This window comes from Heterodontus francisci, chromosome 24 (assembly GCF_036365525.1).
Source record: "Heterodontus francisci isolate sHetFra1 chromosome 24, sHetFra1.hap1, whole genome shotgun sequence".
Taxonomy (NCBI): domain Eukaryota; kingdom Metazoa; phylum Chordata; class Chondrichthyes; order Heterodontiformes; family Heterodontidae; genus Heterodontus; species Heterodontus francisci.
Window position 1 is genome coordinate 59,322,037 of NC_090394.1, and position 25,976 is coordinate 59,348,012.

General features: G+C 40.7%; 1 protein-coding gene across 1 annotated transcript; it reads left to right on the forward strand.

The window, feature by feature from the left end:
* Positions 1–245: 245 nt before the first annotated feature.
* On the forward strand, positions 246–21,571 carry LOC137383440 (small ubiquitin-related modifier 3-like). Its single transcript, XM_068056311.1, has 4 exons — positions 246–412; positions 5,768–5,911; positions 19,220–19,291; positions 21,249–21,571. Exons 1-4 carry the CDS (start codon positions 389–391, stop codon positions 21,309–21,311), a joined length of 303 nt encoding a protein of 100 aa, XP_067912412.1. The 5' UTR covers positions 246–388; the 3' UTR covers positions 21,312–21,571.
* Positions 21,572–25,976: the final 4,405 nt, after the last annotated feature.

Consider the following 25,976-nt stretch of genomic DNA (forward strand, 5'->3'; position numbering starts at 1 on the left):
CCCACCCCCCACCTCTCCCTCCACATCTCCCCACCCCTCCACATCTCCCCTACCCTCTCTCCACATCTTCACTCCCAGGAGCATTTTTTTCTTCGGAAAAGCACTCCGGCGCCAAAGAATGGGCACGTGATTACGGCCCAGGGAACACGTGACCCCGGAGCTGGGGGAGGGGAGAGACGGTGTCTGTAAGAATTGTGCGACACAGCCACGTGACCCTTTATGGGTTTTCACGCACGTGACCGGACTGTGGACCAATACGCGAGCGGGCTAGGAGCTGCGGTGTCTGAGCGCGCGCGGGGACACGAGGAGGCCGCGAGCCGGAGACAAGGAGCGGAAGCGAAAGGCGAGCCCGCCATAAAAAAACCCCGAGTCAGATCGCAGCCGTGAAATGGCCGAGGATAAAGCCAAGGGGGTGAGGGATGAGGGGGTCAGGCGGGCAAGGTCTGGGGTAATTTGGGTGATGTCGGTTGTGACTGATGGGCCTCGTTACCTGGTGTGGCCTGAGAGGGCCAGGAGGCTGTTTAGGCCGGGTCAGGCCTACCGTGTAAATCTGAGGCCTGCATAAGGGAGTAGGCGAATTTAGTGTCCGCTGTTCACCCACCCTGTTGTTGAAGGTGTGAGCTGCCCTTTCCCGTTCTCTGGAGTGATGTTGGGGAAAGGGGTCCAGTCTCGTTTCTTAGAGTCGCTGCATTAAAATTCTTCGGGCTGAGGTTGTAGCCACTTCCGGCTGCCAGTGTCTTCTGGTTAGTGGCGTTGAGCCTATAATAAATAATGTGCATACATTTTAAACACCGTGATTGTAGTCAAATAAGCATCTTACCGATCGTTGCACGGAAAACCCGACACCGTACGGCCATTAATGCTTTTTGTCGACATCTTTTTGATTTATTCCTATGTTTGGATGTCGCATCATTAGAGATGCCGACAATTAGATTTCACTTCGGTACAGGCATCAATTCAGAAAATGATGTTAGCTGCTTGAATGGGGTTGTTCACTCCAGAGTATAGTTAGAACATTTTATTCAATTCTGAGTTACGATTAAAGGCATTGTTTGCTGAATGTATAAACTTTTAGCGCTTGCAGTTATTTTTTCTAGTCGAAGACTTTTTTTTAAGTTTTCCACATGCCTGGGAAGTCTCAACAGCTTTGTGTATGAGGCTACGTTCCAGACCAGCCCTTATGGAAGAAGCCTGTATTCTGTAAAATATGGATTTTAAATCGCAACTGTATTTAAGTTCTTGTACGTAAGCAGGTTAACTTTTTGTTGGAGTAGTGTCTGCATGCAGGGAATTCTTTTAGAACAGTTTTGTCATGTAGAAGTTAATAGTGTAAAGGTTTTTGAATGGGAACCTTTTCACTTGGATAAAATGTCCTTGCATCTTAAAGGTTGTCTGTATTTTCCCGACTGTTATGTCACATGCTCATCTTGCATCTGTAATGTTTTCACATTCTTCACAATCAACATTTCATTCACTGCATTTAGCAGATAAAAACGGCCAGTTAGTGTGATACTTCTGTTGGCAAACAAGTATTTGAAATTATTTTCAGATTTTTTTTAAAGGGAATCTCCTGTATTTGGCACTAAGAGCAAGTAATGCAAGGTTTCTTATACAAAATCAAAATACTCCAAATCTGCAATAAAAGCAGAAAATGATGGAAGTATTCAGGCGAGGCAACATCTTGAGAGATCTTCAGGTCATAGATTGAAACATTTACTCTGTTTAACATGCATGCAAATTAGGAGCAGGAGTAGGTCAGTTGGCTCCTCGAACCTGCTCTGCAATTCAGCAATATCATGGCTGGTTTGGTTATAACCTCAACTCTGCATTCCTTCCTACCCCCGATAACCTTTTCACCCCCTTGCTTATTAAGAATCTATCAACCTCTACCTTAAAAATATTCAAAGACTGCTTCCACTGCCTTTTTGAGGAAGAGTGTTCCAAAAACTCACCACCTTCAGAAAAAATGTCTCAACTCTTTATTAAATGGACAAACCCTTATTTTGAAACAGTGACCCCCTAGTTCTAGATTCTCCCACAAGAGGAAACATCCTTTCCATGTCCACCCTGTCAAGACCCCTCAGGATTTTGTTTCAATCAAATCACCTCTTACTCTTCACAACTTGCTTTCCTACCCATCTTTGTATCATCAGAAAATTTAGCATCCAAGTCATTTATATACATTGTAAAAAGTTAAGGCCCCCGCACTGATCCCTGTGGCACACTACTGGTAACGCCTTGCCAACCAGAAAATGATCCATTTATGCCTACTCTGTTTCCTGTTCGCTATCCAATCTTCTATCCATGCCAATATGTTATCCCAAACACCATGAGCTTTTATTTTCCGTCGTAACCTTTTATGTGACCTTATCAAATGCCTCCTGTTTCTCTCTCCACGGATGCTGCTGGTTCTGAGTGTTTCCAGCGTTTTCTGTGTTTATTCTAAATTACTTGTTCAAACAATTGTCACTAAACCTGGAATTTTCACCAAGCTCATTATTTTACTATGGCAGCATTGCTTGCTGTTCCCCTATCTTACTCCCATCCATATTTTCATGATCTCTGGTCTCAATTCCTCCCATGCCCTCCATCTCCAAACCTCTAAAAACTCCTCTGCTGCTTGTCTCAACACTAAGCCCTGCTTTCCCATTATACAAGCCAGCAGTGGATAATGGTATCTCTAGGGAAAATTATACACCTGCAGCAATATAGATTCCTTTTTTGCCTCAAAGCGCATGTCCTCAGTGTAGCTTATGCTGGACATACAAATTGTATCATAAACTGCTGCCAAAAATGTAGTGCTTGTAACTGCTTGATGTATTACATTATACTGAAGCTCAGTAATCTTGTACTGCAGTGCTGTTGTTCATAATCTTCAACTTGATGGTTGTTGGGGCATAAACCATTGAGATCTGTATTTCAATAATATGACTTAAGCCGAATCTCGGAACATCATGTACTCCAAGTGTGAATTTTCAATTTGGACTAGATTCAAAGCCTTGTTCTATTAAATAAGCACTGCAAGCTAAAATCCTTAAAAATTTCCTTCCATGCCTAGTGTGCACTGCAGGGTATTGTCTTCTAGGCACTAGTAATATGGCCATTTAACTGGTTGGTACTTTGTTTTTTGTTGCGTTATTTAAGTATATTAGTTTGATTAGACAATATATATATATATATATAGGTATTTGTGTGTTACTGCTGCCCTTAAAGGGGCACTTGTGCTGTTTCTTGCCGGATGACAGAGCCTCAGTGTGGTCCTTATTGGTTTAGTCAAAATAAGCTCTTGTGCCACTTTTCAAGAAAATAAAAAATATAACCAATTTCTGTTCCATTGGGAATGGGAAATGTTTTCACTTTCATGAGTAATGATGTCAGTTTCTGTAGGCAGACATGTGAAGGAAAAGGCACAGACTTCTGTTGGGATTCCAATTTCAAGCTGCCTGGCAGCAAACAGAATTGCCTTTCATATGTGCTTGACATAATTGCTGCCAAAAGGAAGCAGTTAATTTAAGTAATATTCCAAACACTGCCACAAAAGAATTTACAGTGAAGGAACTACATAAATGCTGAAAAACATCGAAAGCACTAAGCAGAGGAGATAAAAATAGCAGATGTAGATCCTTTTATGGGAGACGTAACCAGAGGTTTGGTCAAAGATAGCTTTGAAGGATGATGGGAGAGACATAGAGGATTAGAGAGGAACTTCCAAAGAGTAAGTCTGAAGTAGTTTAAGGCTCTGCCACCAATAGTGGAGTGTTGGGTTTGGGTGGGTGGGGTAGTAACTGTACAATGAGTCAGTCTGAGGTGGTTGTACTGATAGTATGGAGATTTGAAGATAAAGACAAGGATTTTAAATTTGATTGGGGGACAGAGTTGAGTAAGGCAGCAGTGCATAGCTTAATGCTGGGACAAGAAGCATGCAGTGGAGTTTTGGAGGGCATTGGCGGTATTGAGCCCGGATAATTATAAGGGTGGGGGCACAAGCAGGCAATATTGCAAAGATGAGACTTGAGCTTTTTGTGAAATGAAACAGGCTTGGTAACAGATAAGATGTATTGCTGAAACTAACAAAGTAAAGCAACAGAAGTAGTGAGAAATGGAATAAAAACAGAAAATGCAGGAAATACTCAACAGAATAGGCAGCATCCACAGTATCTTGTTTTTGGATGAGAAATGGAGTTGGGTATTTCATTCTCCACTGAGTTTCTCCAGGTTTAGACTTTTATCCATCATTGACACTTCAGCGCATCATGTATGGACCTTCAGAAGAGATGAAAGGATTTTGACAAATTAATCATTTATTATCTATGTCCTCTCATGCAATAGTATGGTTCCACAGGTCCCATTGATTTTAATACCTTGTCATGTGGGGTTGCACCATTACCTCTGGCGTCCTTCAAGGATCTATTCTTGACCCCCCTCCTATTTCTTATCTCCGCTGCCTGGCAACAACGACATCTGAAAACACGATGTCTGGTTCCGTATGTAGACTGATGACATGCAGCTCTAACTCGCCAGCAACTTTCGATCCCACCACTGTCTCTAAATTATCAGATTGTGTATCCGACTTCAGTACTGGATGAGCAAAAATTTCCTCCAACTAAATATTGGGAAGACTGAAGCCATTGCCTTTGGCCCTGCCAAAGCTCCATGCCCTAGCCACTGACTCCATTCCTGTCCCTGGCAACAGTGAGGTTGAACCAGACTGTTTGCAATCTTGCTGCCACATTTGCCTCCAAGGTGAGCTTCCAACCATGTTTTCACACCATCACTAAGACTGCTAGTTTCCACCTCCATAACATTGCCTGACTCCATTCATGCTTTAGCTCATCTGCTGAAACCCTTATCCATGCCTTTGTTACCTCTAGACTTCACAATCCCAATGCACTCCTGGCCAGCCTCCCATCTTCCACCCTATATAAAACTTAAGCTCATCCAAAACTCCGCTGCCCATTTCCTAACTCTCATCACTTTATTCACCCATCAACCCTGCACTCACTGACATATATAGTGGCTCCCAGTTAAGCATTACCTCGATTTTAAAATTTTCATCCTTGTTTTCAGATCCCTTCAGGGTCTTGCCCCCTCCCTATCTTGGTGACTTCCTACAGTGTTTTGACATATCTGCGCTTCTCCAATTTTTGTCCCTTGCACATCGTTCCACCATTGGGAGCCTTCCTTCACTTCCTTAAACTCTAGAATTCCCTTTCTAAACGCCTCTGTCTCACTTACCTCTCTTTCCTGCTTAAAGACGCTCCTTAACACCTACTTCTTTAACCAAGGTTTTGGTCTTCTGCCTTGATATCCCCTTATGTGGCTTGGTGTCAAATTTTGTTTGATAACGCTCCTGTGCAGTGCCTTGGGATGTTTTACTGCATTAAAGGCACTGTATAAATGCAAGTTGTTCAATGTGAATTCACCCAGTTGAAGCCTTTAGAATCTTTAAAGGTGTTGGTAAAGTTGGCAGGGAACATTATCGGGAATTGTAGTGTTTTCTTAATCAGGGGCAACTACATATGAAAATGGATCAATTGGATCAAATGGGCCATTTAATCTGGCAGGAAAAAAGACTGGAAGGAGAAGCTATTTAAAACAATGCATATAACTTTTGGACAGGAATTTGTCCAAAGACCAATGTATAGTTCCATGATTCTTTTGAAATCCTGGCTTTTCTCACAAACCCCTTGTATTTGAGCAATTTATATGTAGCTTGTCTGGATAGTTCTGGATATTCATTTTAATGTGTTCTTTATCCTGACTTTAGGAAAACGTTAAAAGCGAGGGGAATGACCACAGGAATGATCATATTAACCTGAAAGTGGCTGGACAAGATGGTTCAGTCGTTCAGTTCAAGATAAAGAAGCAAACACCACTGAGCAAACTGATGAAAGCGTACTGTGAGCGACAGGTTAGTCCTAATATGTTGGAATGCGAGTATGGTCAGTAAATCTTTGGAGTTATGTAGTTGTTCCAACAGCCCAGCTAGTGCTAATAGCTTGTCAGTACTTATCCAAAATAGCAACTTGAAATATTGTATATCTCTAAATAAATGTTTTCAGTTTCTTATACTGTCACACAGTACCTTTGGTGAGCTGTCAAGCTGCTCTTTGAATTTTGTACCGATTGTTGTGAAACAGGCTAAGACCAAAGTGCCACAAAAGCAAAATACGGCGGATGCTGGAAATCTGAAATAGAGAGAAAATGTTGGAAAGGCTGAGCATGTCATGCAGCATCTGTGGTGAGAGAAACAGAGCTAACATTTCAGGTCAATGACCTTTCATCAGAACTGCTGAACAGTTCTGATGAAAGATCATCGATCAGAAATGTTAGCTCTGTTTCTCTCTTCACAGATGCTGCCTATTTGCAGCATTTTCTGCTTTGATTTAAGACCAAAGTGATGTAATTTTTCCTTTCAATGTTCCCAACCCCACCCCACCACCACCCCCTGGGGATGGGTACTTAATTGCCACTCTGCTCATCAGCTTCAGAGCTAACAATAAGGACCATCCAAGGCACGTTCATTTAAATCGTATTAAAAGAAATTATTTGAGATGATCTCCCATTCATTGCGTTTGCTATTGTCTTGTAAGAAGTTGGCAGCAGTGTTCAATGTAAATAATGGGCTTATATTTGGAAGGGGACAGGACTGTCTGTTTTTAATTTTGGACTCCAATGTAAATTATTTTCCATTAAAATATTGGAAGGGGTAGCTTCAAACACATGCGATTGTTTAAAAGTTGATTTTGGCTGCTACAGAAACCACTTATGTTTTCTGGGTTTTTTTTTATTCCAGAAGTTTTTGGCTGCAGTGTTTTGTAGGTATGTCCTAGCTCCCTAAGTTCCAGAATGTTTTCACTTGCTTGGATATCTTAAGTAAATTTATGGTAGCAGAGTTACACTACAACTTGGGCTTTAACAGCCAAATAAAATTAAATAACATTAGATGAAGTAAATAATAGTAGTAAAAACATATTTATGCAGTAGTTATTAAGCTTAGCTAGCTCCTCAAATAGTAAAAAAAAAAAAATGACTTGTGCTTAACTATGAAAAGACACGGTCCTAGCTGAGATAAAAGCAAAATACTGCGGATGCTGGAAATCTGAAATAATAACAAGAAATGCTGGAAATACTCAGCAGGTCTGGCAGCATCTGTGGAGAGAGAAGCAGAGTTAACGTTTTGGGTCAGTCACCCTTCTTCGGAACCAGTTCCGTTATTATGGTCCTAGCTAAGATCTGATAAATGCATGCAATAGCAATTGAACTTTTGGTCCACTGTGGTTGTGTAAGGCTCTGGACTGTACTAGATGGTACATTTACCTATTGAAATCCTGGTGTTTCACCAAGTACCCTTTTTTTTTGTGCTTTGGGTTCTTTTTGAAAAACTCCTCTATTTCTGCCAGTCTGTTGGGATCTTCTATAATAATGTATAGGCAAGCAATGAAAGTGCTTTGTTGGTCCATATGGGTAGATTGAGAAATTAGCCTGCCTGTAGCCAGAAAGTGACTCAAACTAATTGTCCACCATAGCATGACTACATTCAATGTTGAGTGCACCAGAAAAATGCTTTTCAAGACAAGTCTTGATGCCTCTGGCACTGGCTTACTGGGTTGCTTCTAGAACGTAGGAAATAGGCGCAGAAGTAGACCATTTGGCCTGTTGAGCCTCCTTTGCCGTTCAGACAGATCATGGCTGATATTCTTCTATGCCATTTTTCCCCACTGTCCCTTGATGTCATTAGTATCCAGAAGTTTATTGATTTCTGTCTTGAATGTGTTCAATGATTGAGCTTCCACTACCCTCTGGGGTATACAATTCCAAAGATTCACCAACCTCTGAGTAAAGGAATTAGCAAAATTGACAGAATTTCTTTACTATCAGAGCTGATCCTTTCAAAGTAAATGAGGTATCCAGTAAGGAAGCAAAGCATTAACACACTGATTGAAATATGATAGTTCCCTTTTTAAATTCCCTGAACACACACACCCTGAAAAAAGTAGCTATTCTCTCTGCAGAGGTTTGTTTAAAAAAAAAAGACAAAAAGAATACTTTGTCCAAATACGTACTAATTCTTGAAGAGAAAAAAGATATGGAAGGATGTCAGTTGCCCCTTTTTTGGTCTGGCATCCCAAATGCGCATATACGGCTGTCGAGGGTATCTTTCTAGAGCAGTTCTTTTCGGGTGACGTTGAGGATGAGTTTGACAGGCTTTCCGGGAGAAATGTGGCATCAGGAGTTTCTGGCAGGCTTTTCAGGAGAAATGCAGCATCGTTTTCGCTATTTCTTACACTTGATTCTCTGGAAGTTCTCAGACGGAAGAGGGTGAGCTGATGGTGACTACTCTCTTGGCTGATTTTCTCCAATGTCTTCAAAATAGTTTACACCCCAACACACTGTCCAAAGCAAAACCAAAAACAATATCTCGAGTTAAGCCTCGTAACCCCTATAAATCTTGACCTGTCACTTCTCTAAACATCTTCCCCAGGTCACCAAGGTTTCTGTTTATTGCTTAAAGCACATGACTTACAGCAAGGCTGTTTTTAAAAAGCATCTGTGTCCTTTCAAAGAACTGTCAACAACAAAGCAAAGTCCAGCTTCTATGAAATCTTCAGCCTTCTCCACAAATCCATTTCCACAATTTAAATATAAGTCTTCAAAAACATGTACTTAAAAAATATAGAAGCACTTTTGTAACAAGAGTCAAGAATGTTGGTCAGACAAAATCTTCACGTCTGAACCCATAATATGTGCTTACTAGATTATTACTCAGATCAGCATTCAAGTCTATTTCTGAATCTTGATGAAATACTTTTAAATGTACATGTACCTTCTCCAATGCTTGCTATTCACCTTTATCTTGAGCAAAAACATATGGTATGACCTGAGGATGCATTCCATTGTTCTGGCTATATATCCTAGCATTTTCTAATTACAAATATCAATTGCTTCACTATACTATCGAAATGTTGCCACATCATTACTGCTCCCAGGTCCCTTTGAGTCACTTTGCTAATTCTGTTGTACTAATGTTGCACCTTATTTTGTCTGATTTCTGACACTTTGCATTAGCTATCGTTAAATTAAACAATTTACCTTCTGTACAGCCATTTGGATAATACAAACCCATAGCTACATCCTCAGTTTTACTGCATCTGTGGAAAGAGAAGCAGAGTTAACGTTTCGGGTCACTGACCCTTCATCGGTCACTGACCCGAAACGTTAACTCTGCTTCTCTTTCCACAGATGCTGCCAGACCTGCTGAGTGGTTCCAGCATTTCTTGTTTTTATTTCAGATTTCCAGCATCCGCAGTATTTTGCTTTTATCCTCAGTTTTACTGTGTTCTCCAATTTGTTTCAGAATCCACTTACATATATTTAATTTACATTAGTTGTAACCACTCACCCCTGTGGTACTCAACTCAATAGCTTCCCCAGTTCAACAAAGCATCTTGTCACTAATCTCTCTTCCAATCTTTACCCAATTTATCTAGTCCTATACTCTACCTTAGATTTCTAAGGCTTTTTGCTTAATTAGAAGTCTTTCATGTGTAAATCAAATCAAATGTGGTCTGACAGTATATTAACTAATTCAAAGGAACTGTGTTGTCCTTCAAGCCTTGGAGGTTTATCAGCCACCATCTTCCCTTCTAAAGGCACATTCCCTATTTCCAGCCATCAGTTAGAATTATTTCTATTACTCTGTCTGGTGTAGACGTTAATTGGCATGCCATTGTCTGGATCTAATTTGTCTTCCTAAGCACGTGCATTCCCCTTTCCTGATTCTATTGATAATAGCAGCTTCAATTGATCGCAACATAAATACCATTATTCCCACAACATTTATCTTGATCTTTAACTTGTCCGCATGTGCTACACTTAACAAGCAAATTGGTGTAGGGTAGGTAAATTGGCCATTATAAATTGCCCCTAGTATAGGTAGGTGGTAGGGAAATATAGGGACAGGTGGGGATGTGGTAGGAATATGGAATTAGTGTAGGATTAGTATAAATGGGTAGTTGATGGTTGGCACAGACTCGGTGGGCCGAAGGGCCCGTTTCAGTGCTGTATCTCTAAACTAACCTAAACTAAATAAGATTAGAGTTAAATGTGTGGCAGAAATGGATTTCGATTCATGGGGCACTGGCACCTGTACTGGGGAGCGTGGGAGCTGTACTGTTGGGATGGTCTTCACTTGAACCATGCTGGGATCAGTGTTCTGGCGAGTCATATAACTAGGGCAGTAGAGAAGGCTTTAAACTAAATAGTGTGGGGGGTGGGGGGGGGGGGGTGGTGTGGATCAAAAGGGGGGAGAAGTGGTAAATTGAAGGATAAGGACAAGGCTTTGTGTAGGGTAGTGACCTGGGTAATAACCAGAGTGTGGCAGGAAGGGACAGAAAGTACAAGCTTAAACGTGCACCAACAGATAAGGCTGGAGTTTGCAAAGATGGTAAAAAGACAGAACTGAATGCTTGCAGCATTCGTAACAAAACAGATAAATTGTTAGCACAAATAGAAATAAATATGAATGACCTGACGGCCATTACAGAGATATGTTTGCAAGGTGACCATGGCTGGGACCTGAATATTCAAGGCTTTTTGACCTTTCGGAAGGACAGGAAGCTAGAAAAGGTGGTGGGGTAGCTTTGTTAATTGAGGGTGACAGTACAGAGTGAGCAATGACCTTAGTTCAAAAGATCAGAATATAGAGTCAGCTTGTGTAGAGATGAGGAATAGCAAAGGAAAGAATCACTTGTGGGAGTAGTTTATAGGTCCCTAACAGTAGCTACACTGTAGGACAGAGTATACAGGAAGAAATAATGGGGGCTTATAAGAAAGGTACTGTAATAATCATGGTAATAATCTACATATAGATTGGACAAATCAGATTGGTAAAGGTAGCCTGGAAAATGAGTTGAGTGTATTCAGGACAATTTCTCGAGCAGATGTTCTAGTGCCAACCAGGGAGCAGGCCATTCTAGACCTGGTAATATGCAATGAGACGGGATTAATTAATGACCTCATAGTAGAGGATCCTCTAGGCAACAGTGATCATAACATCATGAATTTCACATTCAGTTTGAGAGTGAGAAGTGTGGATCTAAGACTAGTGTTTTAAACTTAAGTAAAGGCAATTACAAGGGTATGAAGACAGAGTTGGCTAAAATGAACTGGAAAATTAGGTTAAAAGATAGGACAGTAGAGAAGCAGTGGCAGAGATTTAAGGAGCTATTTCATAACTCTCAACAAAGATATATCCCAGTGAGAGACTCTAGGAGAAGGATGTACCATCCGTGGCTAACTAAGGAAGTTAAAGATCGCATCAAATTGAAAGAAAAGCGTACAATTCTGCAAAGATTAATGGCAGATCAGAAGATTGGACAGATTTAAAAACCAGAAAAGAATGACTTAAAAGGGGAGAAAGTGGCTATAGACATAGTAGATGCATTAGTTGTCATCTTCCAAAATCCCTTAGAGTCTGAAAAGTTCCCAGCAGATTGGAAAAACCTAATGCAACATCTCTATTCAAGAAAGTAGGGAGACAGAAAGCAGGAAGCTATAGGCCAGTTAGCCTAACGTGTAATAGGGAAAATGCTACACTCTCAATAAGGTGCCACATCAAAGGTTACCACAGTGTAGTGGGTAACATTAGCATGGGTAAAGGATTGGTTAGCTAACAGGAAGCAGAGTAGGGATAAATGGGTAATTTTCAGGCTGGCAGCTTGTGACTAGTCGAGTGCCACAGGATTCAGTGCTGGAGCCTCAACCAATTACAACCTACATCCGGATGAAGGGACTGACTGTATGGTAGCTAAATTTGCTGATGATGCAAAGGTAGGTAGGAAGGTAAGTTGTCAAGAGGTAAAGAGTCTACAAAGAGATATAGATAGGTTAAGTGAGTGGGCACAAATTTGGCAGATGGAGTATAATGTGGGAAAATGTGAACTTGTCCACTTTGGCAGGGAGAATAGAAAACCAAAATATTTAAATGGAGAGAGATTGCAGAAATCTGCGGTACCGAGGGATCTGGGTGGCCTTGTACAAGAATCACAAAACATTAGTATACAGGTACAGCAAGTGATTAGGAAGGCAAATAGAATGTTGGCCTTTATTGCAAGGGGAATAGAACATAAAAGTAGGGAAGTTTTGCTACGGCTGTACAGGGCCTTGGTGAGACCACATCTGGAGTACTGTGTACAGTTTTGATCTCCTTACTTAAAGGATAAAATTGCATTAGTTGTTCAGAGAAGGTTCACTCGAATGATTCCGGATGAAGGGGCTATCTTATAAGGAAAGGTTGAACAGGTTGGGCCTATACCCATTGGAGTTTAGAAGAATGAGAGGTGATCTTATTGAAACATAAAAGATCCTGAGGGGTTCAGGGTGGTTGTTGGAAGGAAGTTTCCACTAATGGCGATTCTAAAACTAGGGAACACAGTTTAAAAATAAGGGGTCTCCCATTGAAGACAGATGAGAAATTTTCTCTGAGGGTTGTTAGTCTGTGGAATTCACTTTCTCAGAGTAGAGGCTGGGTCATTGAATATATTCAAGGCTGAGTTAGATTCTTGATAGACAAGGGAGTCAAGTGTTATGAGGGCAGACAGGAAAGTGGAGTTGAGGCCACATTCAGATCAGCCATGATCTTGTCAAATGGTGGAGCAGGCTCGAGGGGCCGAATAGCCTGCTCCTCCTAATTCATATGTTTGTTTGGAAGCAAGAAGACCTCTGATCAGGCAATCCCAAGGATAAATGAAATATAAACTTTTTAGGGTAATTTTCTGACTTTGTCCTCTCAGGGAGTCTCAGCCACGTGAGGAGCCAAATGGCCTACTCCTAATTTGTATGTATGTTACCTCAACCCTATAGGATATGCGATGCACTGTAAAAGAATAAAAAATAGAAAATGTTATTTCTTACCTTTACTGTGCATTTTTATTTACAGTATTTTGTATTTGGAGTCTTTACTTTTCTAATTATTTTTCTCCAAGTGCTCTTGGTGTTATACTTGTAGGAATCTTTATTGTTTGGCTTCTGTAACTATGCTCATTTTTGGAACCATTTGGCACCTCAAGCGTTATATTGTGAGACGTGTACATCTCCTAATGTTCAGACTGTCTCTCTTCCTATGTTTCTTATCTACTTTTAATTTCCTTTCATTAGTTACATGGATGTTTTGTTTACTAGTTTCTTGGGCACATTTATCCCGCATGTTCAATATTATTTGTTATGAAGGTGCTCCGTTCTTATGATGTTTTGAGGACTTGTGATAAAGATTGTGGACATTGGTTCATTTGGAAAACTGAAAGATTCCATAGATGGGTTTTTTTTCTACAAGGGTCACTGGGAAGACACAAGGTATTGTTTGAAAACAAACCTTTACTGGATGTCACTTGCCTTAAGCTAAGTAAACAAAAGAAGCCTTGGTGACTTGGGAGATGTTTACAGAGAAGTGACGTGTCGAGATTTATAGCGGTCAGGAGGTTTTGACTTTCTGGATGGGGAGTGGGCTATTTTAAATGTCAGTTGGGTTTGTAGCCTGCTGAAAGAAACATACAGCTCATCTTTCTCCACCTCTTTGAGAAACCCTGCAAAATAAAAATCCAGTGTGTGATAGCTAAAACTCCTGATGACACATTTCTCCAGACAAACTCCTGGAAACCCTGCCAGATTAATTCTCGACACCACCTAAAAAAAAACTGCTCCAGGGAAGATCCCAGTGACTTGTCTGTGTGTACTCGGACACCAGGCTGTATGCCACTTGGGTCACAACATATCCTATCCTTTCTCTTCAAGAATTAACAAGTATTTGGCCAAAGTATTTTTTTTGTCTTTTTTGTAAAAGAACTCTGCAGAAAAAAATTCTGTTTTTTAATCTAACCAGTGTGTTTGCGTGTGTGTGTGTTGGGTATCTAGAAGAGAATATCTATTTACATTCATATTTCAAACTGTTAATGTTTTGCATCTTTTCATTAAAAAAAACAAGATTTATCCAGTTCTGATAATTTTGTTGTTTAAGAAACCTGGTTGGTGTATTTTATTCTGGGAAAAAGAGTAGAATATATGATTGGCCACATCGGTAACTGGGTAAACATTTAAATACATGTTGTGACCTGTGGAGAAGTGGAACTAGAGATAGTGTACTCTTTCCACCTCGGTCGTAACATATTTTAATGTACTTTTAGGGAAGGAATTCTGTCCTTACCTGGTCTGGCCTACGTGTGACTCCAGGACCACAGCCCTTAACTGCCCTCTGAAATGGGCCAGCAAACCACTCAGGTCAAGGGCATTAGGGATGGGCAACAAATGCTGACCTTGCCAGCGACACTCACATCCCAAGAAAGAAAAGACATTTAATTTCTCATGGAGACATCTTCAGGAATAGGTCCAGTTAATGTCTTGCCCATTCCTTTGCAATTTGTCCTTTTTAAAATCATACTTTTGTCTGTAATTGCTATTACTGATTTCTCAATTATCTCAAATTGAATCATGTTCTGGTCACGTATTCCCAACTCCCCAAACTATAAATGCTGTTATGAATCAGGTCAAGATCTATTTTGCCTGGATTCCATGTGTGATTAGAAAAGCAACCACATACTATGTTGACTAGTTGCTTTTGAGTATTCACAGTTAATGTTAAGTTGATTGAAGCCACCCTGGATTCTCTCGCCCTCTTCGTTAATTACATCTGTTTTATTGAACCCTAGTGGCCTGTAATAGATCCCGGTCGTTAGCCAGATCCTGTGCATGCTCTACAGTGCAATTTTAGATCCCAGGTTATCAATCCAGCGCTCTCCCTTCCAAGTTATCAACATTTTGAGCCCCCCCCTCCTTTGGTAAGCATTCTGTATCTTATAATGAATACATATCCACCTTTTGAAGTCAACTAAGCTTTTCTAATATTTGCAACATTCCAACTCAAGCACTCATTTTGAATGCTTCAAGCATTCAGGCACAGGTTTTAGCTTGGTCCAACTGGTAACTTTCACCTCCAGTTAAGAAAGTTCTGGGTTCAAATCTACTCCATGACTTGAACGTACAACATAGGCCCAGAGGCTGTGCTACATCAGAGTCCCCGTTCTTCAGATGACATATTAAACCAATTTAACAATATGCTTGTTCAGTGGGTATTAGAGATTCCATAAAAATGTTTAGCAAAAGAAAAACACAATTAAATGGACACTCAACTGCCTGCCTGTTTGTGGGGCATTGTGCCCTACTGAATTTAAACAGTTCATTTTATGAATCACTTGGGGCATTTCTGCAAGCTGCAAGATCGTACTATATAAATATGATCAGTTTTTAAAAATCATACACGTAACAATTTTATTTTTTCTTCAGCACAAGAGCACTGATAATTTAGTAGAACACACTCCCAAAGTGAGGTTAGTGTTGAGTTACATTGTAGGGCCAAAATAAGAACACTTTTACACCTCATTTACTTTGAAAGGATCAGCTTTGATAGCAAAATTGACACAGTTTCTTTACTCATGATTGGCTGTATCGGTAACCGGGTAAACATTTAAATATATGTTGTGACCTATGGGGAAGTGGAACTAGAAAAGACAAATGCACTCCTCCCACCTCGGTCGTAACACTCTTCTGAGTAGGTGACAACCCAAGTGGATTGTGGAAAGCAGTGATGTGTGTGGGCCCTTCTGGAGTCTAGGTGTAAAATTCTGCATGTGAATTGTATTGTAATTGTAAGCCCAAAGCTGTGGATTCAGGAATGTCTTGGAATGGATAAGATATTAGCTAACAGAAATTAAATCATACTTGTTAGAGGAGGTCAAAGTGTATGGGGTGGTGGGGAGGTATATTGAGTGGAATATTCTGGGGACTTCTGTTACTTCTACAGTTTCTAATTTATATCAGTGCCTTTGATTCAGAAACACAGGAGATGCCAAAGATGGATTCTTGGGTGACTCCAGAGGTGACTGGGCAGGATAAAGAGAGGATTTTGCTGGAGCTGTTCTAGCTGCATTTGGATAGGTCAGAATGGATCCATGGGAGTGTATCCCAGGAAGTTGGACAGAGGAGAGATTTTGGAATAGGAAGAAAGTGTCATCAACTATGTTGAATGTTGCAGAGGGAATAAGTAGGGCTCGAGCACTATTATCGTGGAGGATAACATTCATGACTAGTTGGAAGTTACTGGAGCTGGAAGGTGACTATGTTCAATGCTAGAAACCAATAGACAGTCACAGAATCAGAGTGGTTGTAGCACAGAGTGAGACCATTTGGCCTGTCGTGTCCATGCCAGTTGTCCTAGAGCAACTCAGCTAGTCTGACTCTCTGTCTTTCCCTGTAGTCCAGCAAATTTTCTCTTCAGATAGTTGTCCAATTCCCTTTTGAAAACCACATTTGAAGCTACCACAACCACACACTGAGGCAGTGCATTCCAGATCCTAACCACTGGATGCATTAAAGTTTTTTTCCTCATGTCACCTCTGGGTCTTTTGCCAATCACCTTAAATCTGTGTCCTCTGGTTCACCACCCTTCCAGCAATGGGAGCCGTTTCTCTCTACACTGTCCAGACCCCTCATGATTTTGAATACCTCTATCAAATCTTGGAACCTTTTCCAAGGAGAACAGCCCCAGCTTCACCAATCTGTCCACATAACTAGAGTCTCGTCCTGGAGCCATTCTCGTAAATCTTCTCTGCACCTTCTCCAATTCCTTCACATCCTTCATAAAATATGGTGCCCAGAATTGGACACAATACTCAGTTGAGGCCAAGCCCATATTTTATAAAAGTGCATTGTAATTCCTTGCTTTTATGCTCCATGCCAGAGGTCGCCAACTCCTGGATCGCGAGTTACTGGTAGCTCGTGTTGCCCTTTGAGTAGCTCGCATAATGCTCCCGATCACTCACTATATCCTGTCAGCATTATTCTGCACATGAACATCCTGACATCGCCACTGGAAGAGCGAGTGACGGTTGGGGTGGGGTGTGGCTCGGGTGCAGTGGTTGTGAACAGTGAGTGTGCGTCCAAGCTGGGGTGGAGGGATGTGGCGCGAAGAGAAGTGGTTATAGGGGGCTTGGTTTGCTTGCCTTTTGTGCAAAATCGAGCAGCACCATCTTTATAACTGGCAGCTGCCTGAAACGTTACAGATGTTTGTCATTTGTGCATGTATGAATAGTGCGCTACATAGTGCTGGTGTCAGCAAATGTGTTCTTTTCCTTTATAAGAAATAGCTCTCAGGAAAAGGCTGGCGACCCCTGCTCTATGCTTTTTTGTTATAAAGCCCAGGATCCCATATGCCTTAACCACTTTCTCAACCTTCCTTGCCACCTTCAATGATAGGACATGTATACCCCCGGGTCCTTCTGCTCCTGCATCCCCTTTAGAATTGTATCCTTTATTTTATATTTCCTCTCCTTGTTCTTCCTACCAAAATGAATCATTTCCCACTTTTCTGCATTAAATTCCGTCTGCTACATGTCTCTGCCTATTCCACCAGCCTGTGTCCTCTTGAAGTCTATCACTATCCCCCTCTAAATTTTGCATCTGCAAATTTTGAAATTGTGCCCTGTACAAATCCGACTAGGTCATTAATACAGATTAAGAAAAGCAGTGGTCCTAATACTGACCACTATATACCTTACTTCCGAAAAACAACCATTCACCTGTTCCCTGTCACTCAGCCAACTTTGTATCCATGCTGCCGCTGTCCCTTTTATTCCATGAGCTTCAACTTTGCTGACAAGCCTGTTAAGTGGTACTTTATCAAACACCTTTTGGAAGTCCATGTAGACCACATCCAACCGCGTTGTCCTCATCAACCCTCTTGTTACCTTATCATAAAAACTCGAGTAAGTTCATTAAACACGATTTGCCCTTAACAAATCTGTGTTGGCTTGCCTTAATTAATCCACATTTGTCCAATTTACTGTTAATTTTGTCCCGGATTATCAATTTTAAAAGCTTTTCCATTACCAAGGTTAAACTGACTGGTCTGTAGTTGCTGGGTTTATGCTTACGCCTTTTTTTTGAACAGGGGTGTTACACTTGTAATTCTTCAGTCCTTTGGCACCACCCCTGTATCTAAGGAGGATTGGAAGATTATGGCCAGTGCCTCTGCAGTTTCCACCCTTGATTCCCTCAGTATCCTCTCATCTGGTCCTAGTGCCTTATCAACTTTAAGTATATCCAGTCTTTCTAATACCTCTATCAATCTTCAGCCCATCCAATGTCTCAACTACCTTCACTCTCACTACGACTTTGGCAGCAGCATCTTCCTTGGTAAAGACAAGTGTATCATAATTTAATGGAAATAGCCCCAACATGGAAATAATTTATCAAAATCACAAGTGAACTGGTAGGCTCTGTGTATGTAATGGAGCTTAATGTCCATTGTTTTGAGTAAAGTATTTCTCAGACTGACTTTTTTCAAAGGCAAGACTATATTTCAATGGTGTTCATGAATGTAAGAATCTGACAGATGTCCCAGTTAGTGGTTGTTTTGACCTAGCACAATAGGAAAGTTTGTGGCACAAGCTTATTAATCATCTGGTGGGTTTTGGAAATTGTGTAAATCAAGACAATAAATGGGTTCATCGCCATGCTAAACTGCATTACTTTGCACACAAAGCCTGGCCTTGGTTCATAGGAAGCATAGGCTTACCTATGGGATCTGGTTTTGTATTGATCAGGAAAAATATCTGGAGAAACCCATCGTATTGTTTCTTGTATAAAAAAAGCCCTGAAATCGCAAGTGTAGAGAAGGCAGTTCAGGTGAGGACTTAATTAAAATATTAAATGGTTTTAGATGAGTAAATTTTGAACATTGCTTTAACAAGGTAGGACAGTAAAATCAAAGGTTATAGGATACATTTAGAACAGACACCAGAACTATTTTGCTTGGAAATAATGAGTAAAGTGGTGGAGATAGACTTCGGGCAATTCAAAACAGGTGAGAGCCTAGGAGAGTTACAAAACTACAGACACATGTGCTTTCATGGGTCAAATGGCCCTTTGTCTGTGAGGACTGCAGCTGCTAGAACTGGCTGAGTGTCCAAACTCATCTCCCAAAAACTTTACAGCCAGTAGAGATGGGAGAGTTTCATGCCATCAGTCTGGGGTGGATCAGGCCCCGGTTACAGAAGTGAAAGGATGCTAATTTATTGCACCACATATAGCTACATAGAATATGGATTGCCAAGTGCTAGCCTACTGTAATTTCTCATTCTTAACGCTGAATATATTTTTCTGCCTGCAGGGCTTGCAGATCAGACAGATCAGGTTTCGTTTTGATGGGCAGCCAATAAATGAAACCGATACACCGGCAATGGTGAGTAACTTTTAACAGATTGAAAACAGCAGTGTGCCCAAGTGGTAGAGAATCAGTTGGAGCAATTATGTTTCACTCTGATGTTCACCAATAAACTTTAAATTCTTGTCTCTAATGAGTGAAACAGTGAAAGTTTAAAGTCTTCTGTGTTGCTCACTAATCTGTTTCTCCCCCTTTCTCTTGCACATACGCACTCTATTTCCCCCCCACAATTACTCAAAAGAACATAAGAAATAGGAGCAGGAGTAGGCCATATCGCTCCTGGAGCCTGCTCCACAATTCAATAAAGTCATTGCTGATCTGCTCTTGGCCTTAACTCCACTTTCTTGCCTGTTACCCATAATTCTTGACTCCCCTATAGTTTAAGAATCAGTCTCTCGGTCTTGAATATATGCAATTCCTGGAAATGCTGATGCCTATCGCAGATTGCCAGCACGTTTTGCCAAAGAGAATGTGGCAGCTCGAGTTGAGGTTTGCAAAGTCAATAATGAGACCAGCATGCAGCAAGGTGGATAGTAGAAAGATATGTTCCATTTTTCAAGCTGGCATTGAGCATCATTTTCTTGGAAATCCAAAGACAACAGGTCAGAGTGGGGCAGGGAATTGAAGTAGCAAGCAACAGGGAACTTGGGGTTGCACTTCCAGGCAGAATAAAGTGCTCATCTAATCTGCATTTGTTCTCTTTTCTTCCCTCGGCCCCCCCCCCCCCACCTCACAATGTGAAGGTGACAGCATTACAAGCAGTGAATTTTATTGGCGTGGGAACCTTCACTAATGTCGTCTGTGCCCTTGATGTTAACCAGTTTTTTTCTTTGATCAGGTTCCTGAACCGCTGGAGCTTGCTGTGTGTCACTTTTTCATGCTTCCCTATCTTTTTCAACTCCAGCTTTTTAAGTTTTCATATGTTGTGTTTTGTCTTTGTTTCTTTGATTTCTCATTGTGTCCTGTAGTCTCATGCTAATATCCCTTCTATTTAACCTTCTCCTGTTCTCCACTTAATCATTTTTAGTTGCCTTTTTTTCCATCGTGTTCCCCCACCCTTTCCCTGTGTTCCCCCACCCTTTCCCTGTTCTGTTCTTTAAATGCTGTTCAATAATTTTCTTTTTACAAAGGATCCACTCCCAAAAGTTTAGTTTGTTTGCTATCTGAGCTGTGTTTCCAGCATTTTTGGTTGGGGGTGTACTTCCTGTATCTACAATGTTTAGAACCATTTAAACGTTGGTTTTAAATTTTTCATTGAGGTGTTGAAATTTAGAAAAGACTTACTGCAAAATCCTTTTTTACGCTGGTTATTTTGGTTGGGCTTGCTGCAGAATTCTACGGGCTCTGGCTATAGCATTGTGGTGTGTTCAGTGCAACATGGAAAATACACAGGGCTCTAGATGCAGTTGAAAAATGTTTTATTGAAGAAATGTCTATGGCTGAGTGTTTATTCTTGGTATGAACAACTCCACCTCGGTCTATAAATGAGATTAGGGTTATTGCTGGCTTTCAAAAGTTGAATGGCCTAGTTGTGCCTTTTGAAATTATCCTAGCACAGCTGATTATCCTCAAGAGAAATTGAGGGAGAATTTTGAAGCTGATGGATGGGAGAATCATTAGTGATGAGCTGCAGGGCTAAGTCATTAGACTTGTGGTATTCCACTGGAATACCAGGTAGTGCAGTCAATTACTGCAAATGTGAAGGCTGAAAAATAATTAATCTAAAATTGCTATTGGGCATCATTGACAAATACAGCTAGATGAGATAGTTGTACTTTACATGTCCTAGATGAACATTTTGACTGGGATGGGAGCGGGTGTGTAAGGAGAAATCCAACTTGGCAACAAAGGGGAGAGAAATTTATCAGTGGACGTTGGTGTACCAGTACAGCACTAGAAGGTTGGCCCTTTAGTTTTACAAATTTAGAGGAAAATAACCTTTTTTTTTTACTTTCTATCCCCCACCATTTTGCAGTTGGAAATGGAAGATGAAGACACCATTGATGTATTCCAGCAGCAGACGGGAGGAACCTGCTAACCTCATGACAGTAATTTAATGTAAATAACGTTCCACACAATGTACATGTTCTTGCAACACGCTGTATTTTACTCTATTTTGAACAATCTGCAACATTTGGGGCGCTCGCTGTTATAAAAATGTTAGAGGGAGGGAGGGATAAAGAGCTGTGTGACATCTCTGCAATAAATTTTTTTTTTTTGCATTGTTTTACTTTCTGGATACAGGGAATTTTCTTTGTATTTTGGATTAATCCCAATAAAGTTGATCTTGTATGTACAGTGTTTGGTTTACGTGTGTTATGGGTTATATTACTGAAAGAAACAAAGTAAACTACTGATTTGATATTGCAACGACCCCTTGTTAGTACAGTTCGAATGTCATCCTCCAATATCATACCCCAAATGGTGTGTGGTGTTGGGCAATTTTGTAGAAGACGATACAAATCTTCCTGATTTGTCCTTGCTGTGCACCTACATGGCAGGGGCCTCTAGTGGGGATTTGATAGTGAGGTCAGTAATTTTTTAAAAAAATCTTAACCCCACCTAACCCTGTAGTACTGAGGCTAATTGTAGTGCCCCTACTGAGTTTTGTATTCATGAGCTGCATGGGTAAAGGGCATGGTGGCTTAGGAGCAGAATTTAAATCAATGATCCTGTAATATCTGTTGTAACAGTATTGATACTGATTGTTTTTCTGATTTGGAACTTGTCTACCAGTGACACAACGTTGCTAAAAGTGGCTTTTTCCAAACACCCAACCCACAAAGTTGAGCAGGGCAAATTAGCAAACCAGAATTGTACATGAAAAATGCAGTTGCCTGGCCTTTGAGAGACAAATTCTCAAGGATGAGATTGCATGTGATTAACAGGCTGATTGGACAATCTTAAACTAAAGCAATACAGATTGGGAATTAAACTTGTAACTTTCATGGTCTGCATGGGTAAGCTAAACAATTTGGGGAACTGGGTTGGGGGGGGTGGTTGGTGGGTGGCACAGGCTTAAATCTTAAGTACAAAAGTACACTGGTACAATAAAAAAGCTAGAAACTGAACAAATTTGTGTTAAAATGAGCATAAAGTTCAATTGCTACATTGTCTAATATATTTTGAGAGACCAATCTAATATAGGTAAGGATAGTATGTAAAGCATTTTTAGTGTAGAAGTTGTGCAATAAAACAAGGAAGTCCAATAGTTCAGATTTTGCTTTTGAGCAAAATGTAATTGTCAATGTATGCAACCATGTCTGAATGTAATAAAACTTAAATGTGGGAAACCTGGTGTTAAAAGTTTCAAGTCTGCCTTGGATATTCTCAAGTACACTGGTGCTGGCCACTTCCATAAGCTGTTTTGAGCTCAGCAGAAATGAAAACAGTGCAGGCCAGTCTTAATGGTCGATGTCTAGAGAAATAGATTACATGCCCAAAAGAAGCTTGGGATACGGTGATTGTAGGTTGTGAATATTTGTTTGAAATAAAGAATTGCATAATGTTCTTGGTGATCCTGTCAGACAATAGACACTTGTATCAGGTTATGAAATAAATCAGCTCATCTGGCTTTAACACACATCTTCGATGGCTGTAGCCTGTGGTGATTTTTTTTTTAAACCTGTGCAAATTTACTTGACTTTAAAGTGTTGCATGTAACTCACTCCCAAAATCCTTCCCATGGGGAAAAATTGATTAAAATCCTGAAATAGATAAAGATAAATGCAAATATTTTATGCAAATTCTGTTACATTTGTCTGCATAAGTGACTGCACTTCAGAAACAACTCATTGGTAATGTGCTTTTGAATATCCTGATGCAAAAGGCACTATAAAAATGCAAGTTTTCTCATTCCTTTGCCCTTCTGCTCAAGCAATCAAATGCTGGCAAGTGAAGTAGTCTTGGGGATCTGCAGTGATTATTATAATGGGCTATTTGTTACAAGTAACCGTTTCTTGCTCATTTGAAGCTCTTGAGATTACCAGTGCTTTAATCCTGAGATCTGGCAAGTGGAGATCTGGATTCCTCAATATAAATTAAGACTTGCTGCAAAGAAAGGAGAGACGAAAACGAATAGATTGAACAGCTGAAATGGGAAAAATGGCAGATGTCTGAAATGTTGCTGGCAGTAAAGATGGCATTATGTTAGCATAGTTGGCTTTCAAAATACTTCAAGGAAAAATTAAACATTGAACTGGAGTAAGACGTTCACACAAACTTTTCTTTCCCAAATATTTTTAAAGTTCCTTACCTGCCCCCGTGCCCGCCCGCCGCCACCCCCACCCCCCAAAAAAAAACAAGGTTTTGCACCTAATGCATTATTCTCAGTCCATTGACATGGCCAAAAAAACTCTGGAAAAGGGATGGAAGGCTGGTTTAGAGAGCATTAAAGCAGTCAAACCTGGAGGTGACGGGTATGGATGAGGTAGAAGGCGATGTTTGGGAAGTGGAATTTTCTGGTCTTTGTGATGATGGTGAACTTTTGTGTTGGAAGCCCAGTTTGGGGTTGAATCAGTGAGGTTGTAAACAGGTTATTTAGTCTGAAGCCAGAGAGGGATGGAGTCTGGTAAGGGAAGAGTTTGGTGGAAGGCTGAAGCTTGGCTTCAGTCTTCCCAACATTTAATTGGAGGGAACTGGAAGATTTGAGCGAAGGAAGGCAGATGTTTATATTGGGTAAGGCAGTTGAGCAGGTTCACAGCTGCAAAGGTATTGTGATGAATGAGGGGGTGTGGTGCAGGGGAAGGCTTGCCAGTGAACACAAAGGGAGAGTTTATTCTTGGGGTGGATACAGAAGAAAGTGTTTGCATCCCCCTCACCCCTACTAAGCTTTCCAACCTACTTCCTCATCAATGTTGGGGACCATGGGAGTATAGAGGTCAAGGGAACATGGATAGGAGAGTTGAGAGATTTAGAAGGGAATGGAGGTCAGTGAATTCAGGGGAAAAAGATGGAGACTAAAATTGAGGATAAGTCGCTCATACAGAAGCTGAGGCACAGTGGCGCAGTGGTTAGCACTGCAGCCTCACAGCTCCAGGGACCCGGGTTCGATTCCGGGTACTGCCTGTGTGGAGTTTGCAAGTTCTCCCTGTGTCTGCGTGGGTTTTCTCCGGGTGCTCCGGTTTCCTCCCACAAGCCAAAAAGACTTGCAGGTTGGTAGGTAAATTGGCCATTATAAATTGTCACTAGTATAGGTAGGTGGTAGGGAAATATAGGGACAGGTGGGGATGTTTGGTAGGAATATGGGATTAGTGTAGGATTAGTATAAATGGGTGGTTGATGTTCGGCACAGACTCGGTGGGCCGAAGGGCCTGTTTCAGTGCTGTATTTCTAAAAAAAAAGGTGATGGAGAATGAATTTTAAAGGTGTTGACCAACATGAAGTGCCAGAGGGGTAAGGGGAGAGACCAGGGTGTGACTTAATCAGGGGCAATGTATTGCCACTCATGAATTCAGTTTCAGCTAATGATGGAATTGTGGAGGGAAATGCAGAGGGGTTTATGATTGTTAATTAATTGGCAGTGCCCAAAGAGGGCAATGGTGGACTGTTTGGATTGCTGCTCATTAGCAGTCTGTGATGGATGGCCTGAAACCACCAAGAGGGTGATCAACATGTAGAACAAACTGCCAGTGCAGGAAACTTTCAAGGATTTTTGGAAGAAATTTGGAGGATTTCATAATTTTTACATTATAAAAATGTATGCAGATATATCAAGGGATTAAATGGATGGGCAGACTTGTTGTCGTTCTTCCTAAAATTTACTGTTTAATATATTGCAGAAATTGCTGGATTCACTTATTTGTAGATCGATCAGGTTGCCTGATGTGTGAGAAGTGATTGGCTGTGTCTTCCTTTTGAATTCTATAATGTCAGCTGCTCTTTGTTTTTCTCTTTCCAAGTCTTGTGGAATTTCCTGAAGGCTTCTCATGTAACTGTAGGAGATTAGCAGAAATTTTGTAGAAACAGCATGAACTACTGATTGTAGTTTCTCCCAAAGTTATAGGAATTGTGAATGTATAAGAGGAAAATAAATTTCTTCACATCCAGATATTGCACAAACTGCTTGAGCTTCACTTATCTGGGTTTCGCCCAATGTAGTGAGCCTAGAAATTGCCATTGGCATGAAGTATTATGCCAGCTGGCATTTGTATGCTTTTTCCAGTTGAGTATCATGAAGTTGCAGGTCTGATTGATTCACTTTTTAAATGGAATCCTTTATCATGAAGTTTGACATTCCATAAATATAAAATTAGCTTCTTGGGGCCATTGAGGGTGGTTAGCAGTAATTATGAACTTGGTATGCCATTTAAAAACCTTGTTGCATCTTATTTAACAAGGTGTAACTATTTCAAGGATTTTTACAGCGAGACAAAGCGGAAGAGTGGAAGTTCTCATCAATTCATAAGATTTCCTATTGATTGTAAGCTGGGCATTCCTCAACTGTGCATGCTGGAGAAGTGTAGAATCACTAACAAATTCTAGATTTCCATGTTATTCTGTGTGTATGTGGATTTGAAGTTGCTGTCATTTTCAGTGGAATAATGGCAAGTGCTGATGGTTTCAAAATCTTTACCACATCAAAATCTGCGCCATTATACTGGGAGGGGCAAAAAACAATCTTTAGGCTAATTTAGAAAAGTAAAGTTCCTCCAACTCCTGAAGGCAGTTAAACAAGCCGCAGGAGACTGGAGTGACTGATACC

Excerpts from the sequence above, each read along its gene's own strand:
- LOC137383440 (XM_068056311.1), top strand. The coding sequence starts at position 389 with ATGGCCGAGGATAAAGCCAAGGGG. Across the intron at positions 413-5,767 it reads CCGAGGATAAAGCCAAGGGG|GAAAACGTTAAAAGCGAGGG; the intron begins GTGAGGGATGAG and ends TCCTGACTTTAG. Across the intron at positions 5,912-19,219 it reads AAGCGTACTGTGAGCGACAG|GGCTTGCAGATCAGACAGAT; the intron begins GTTAGTCCTAAT and ends TTCTGCCTGCAG.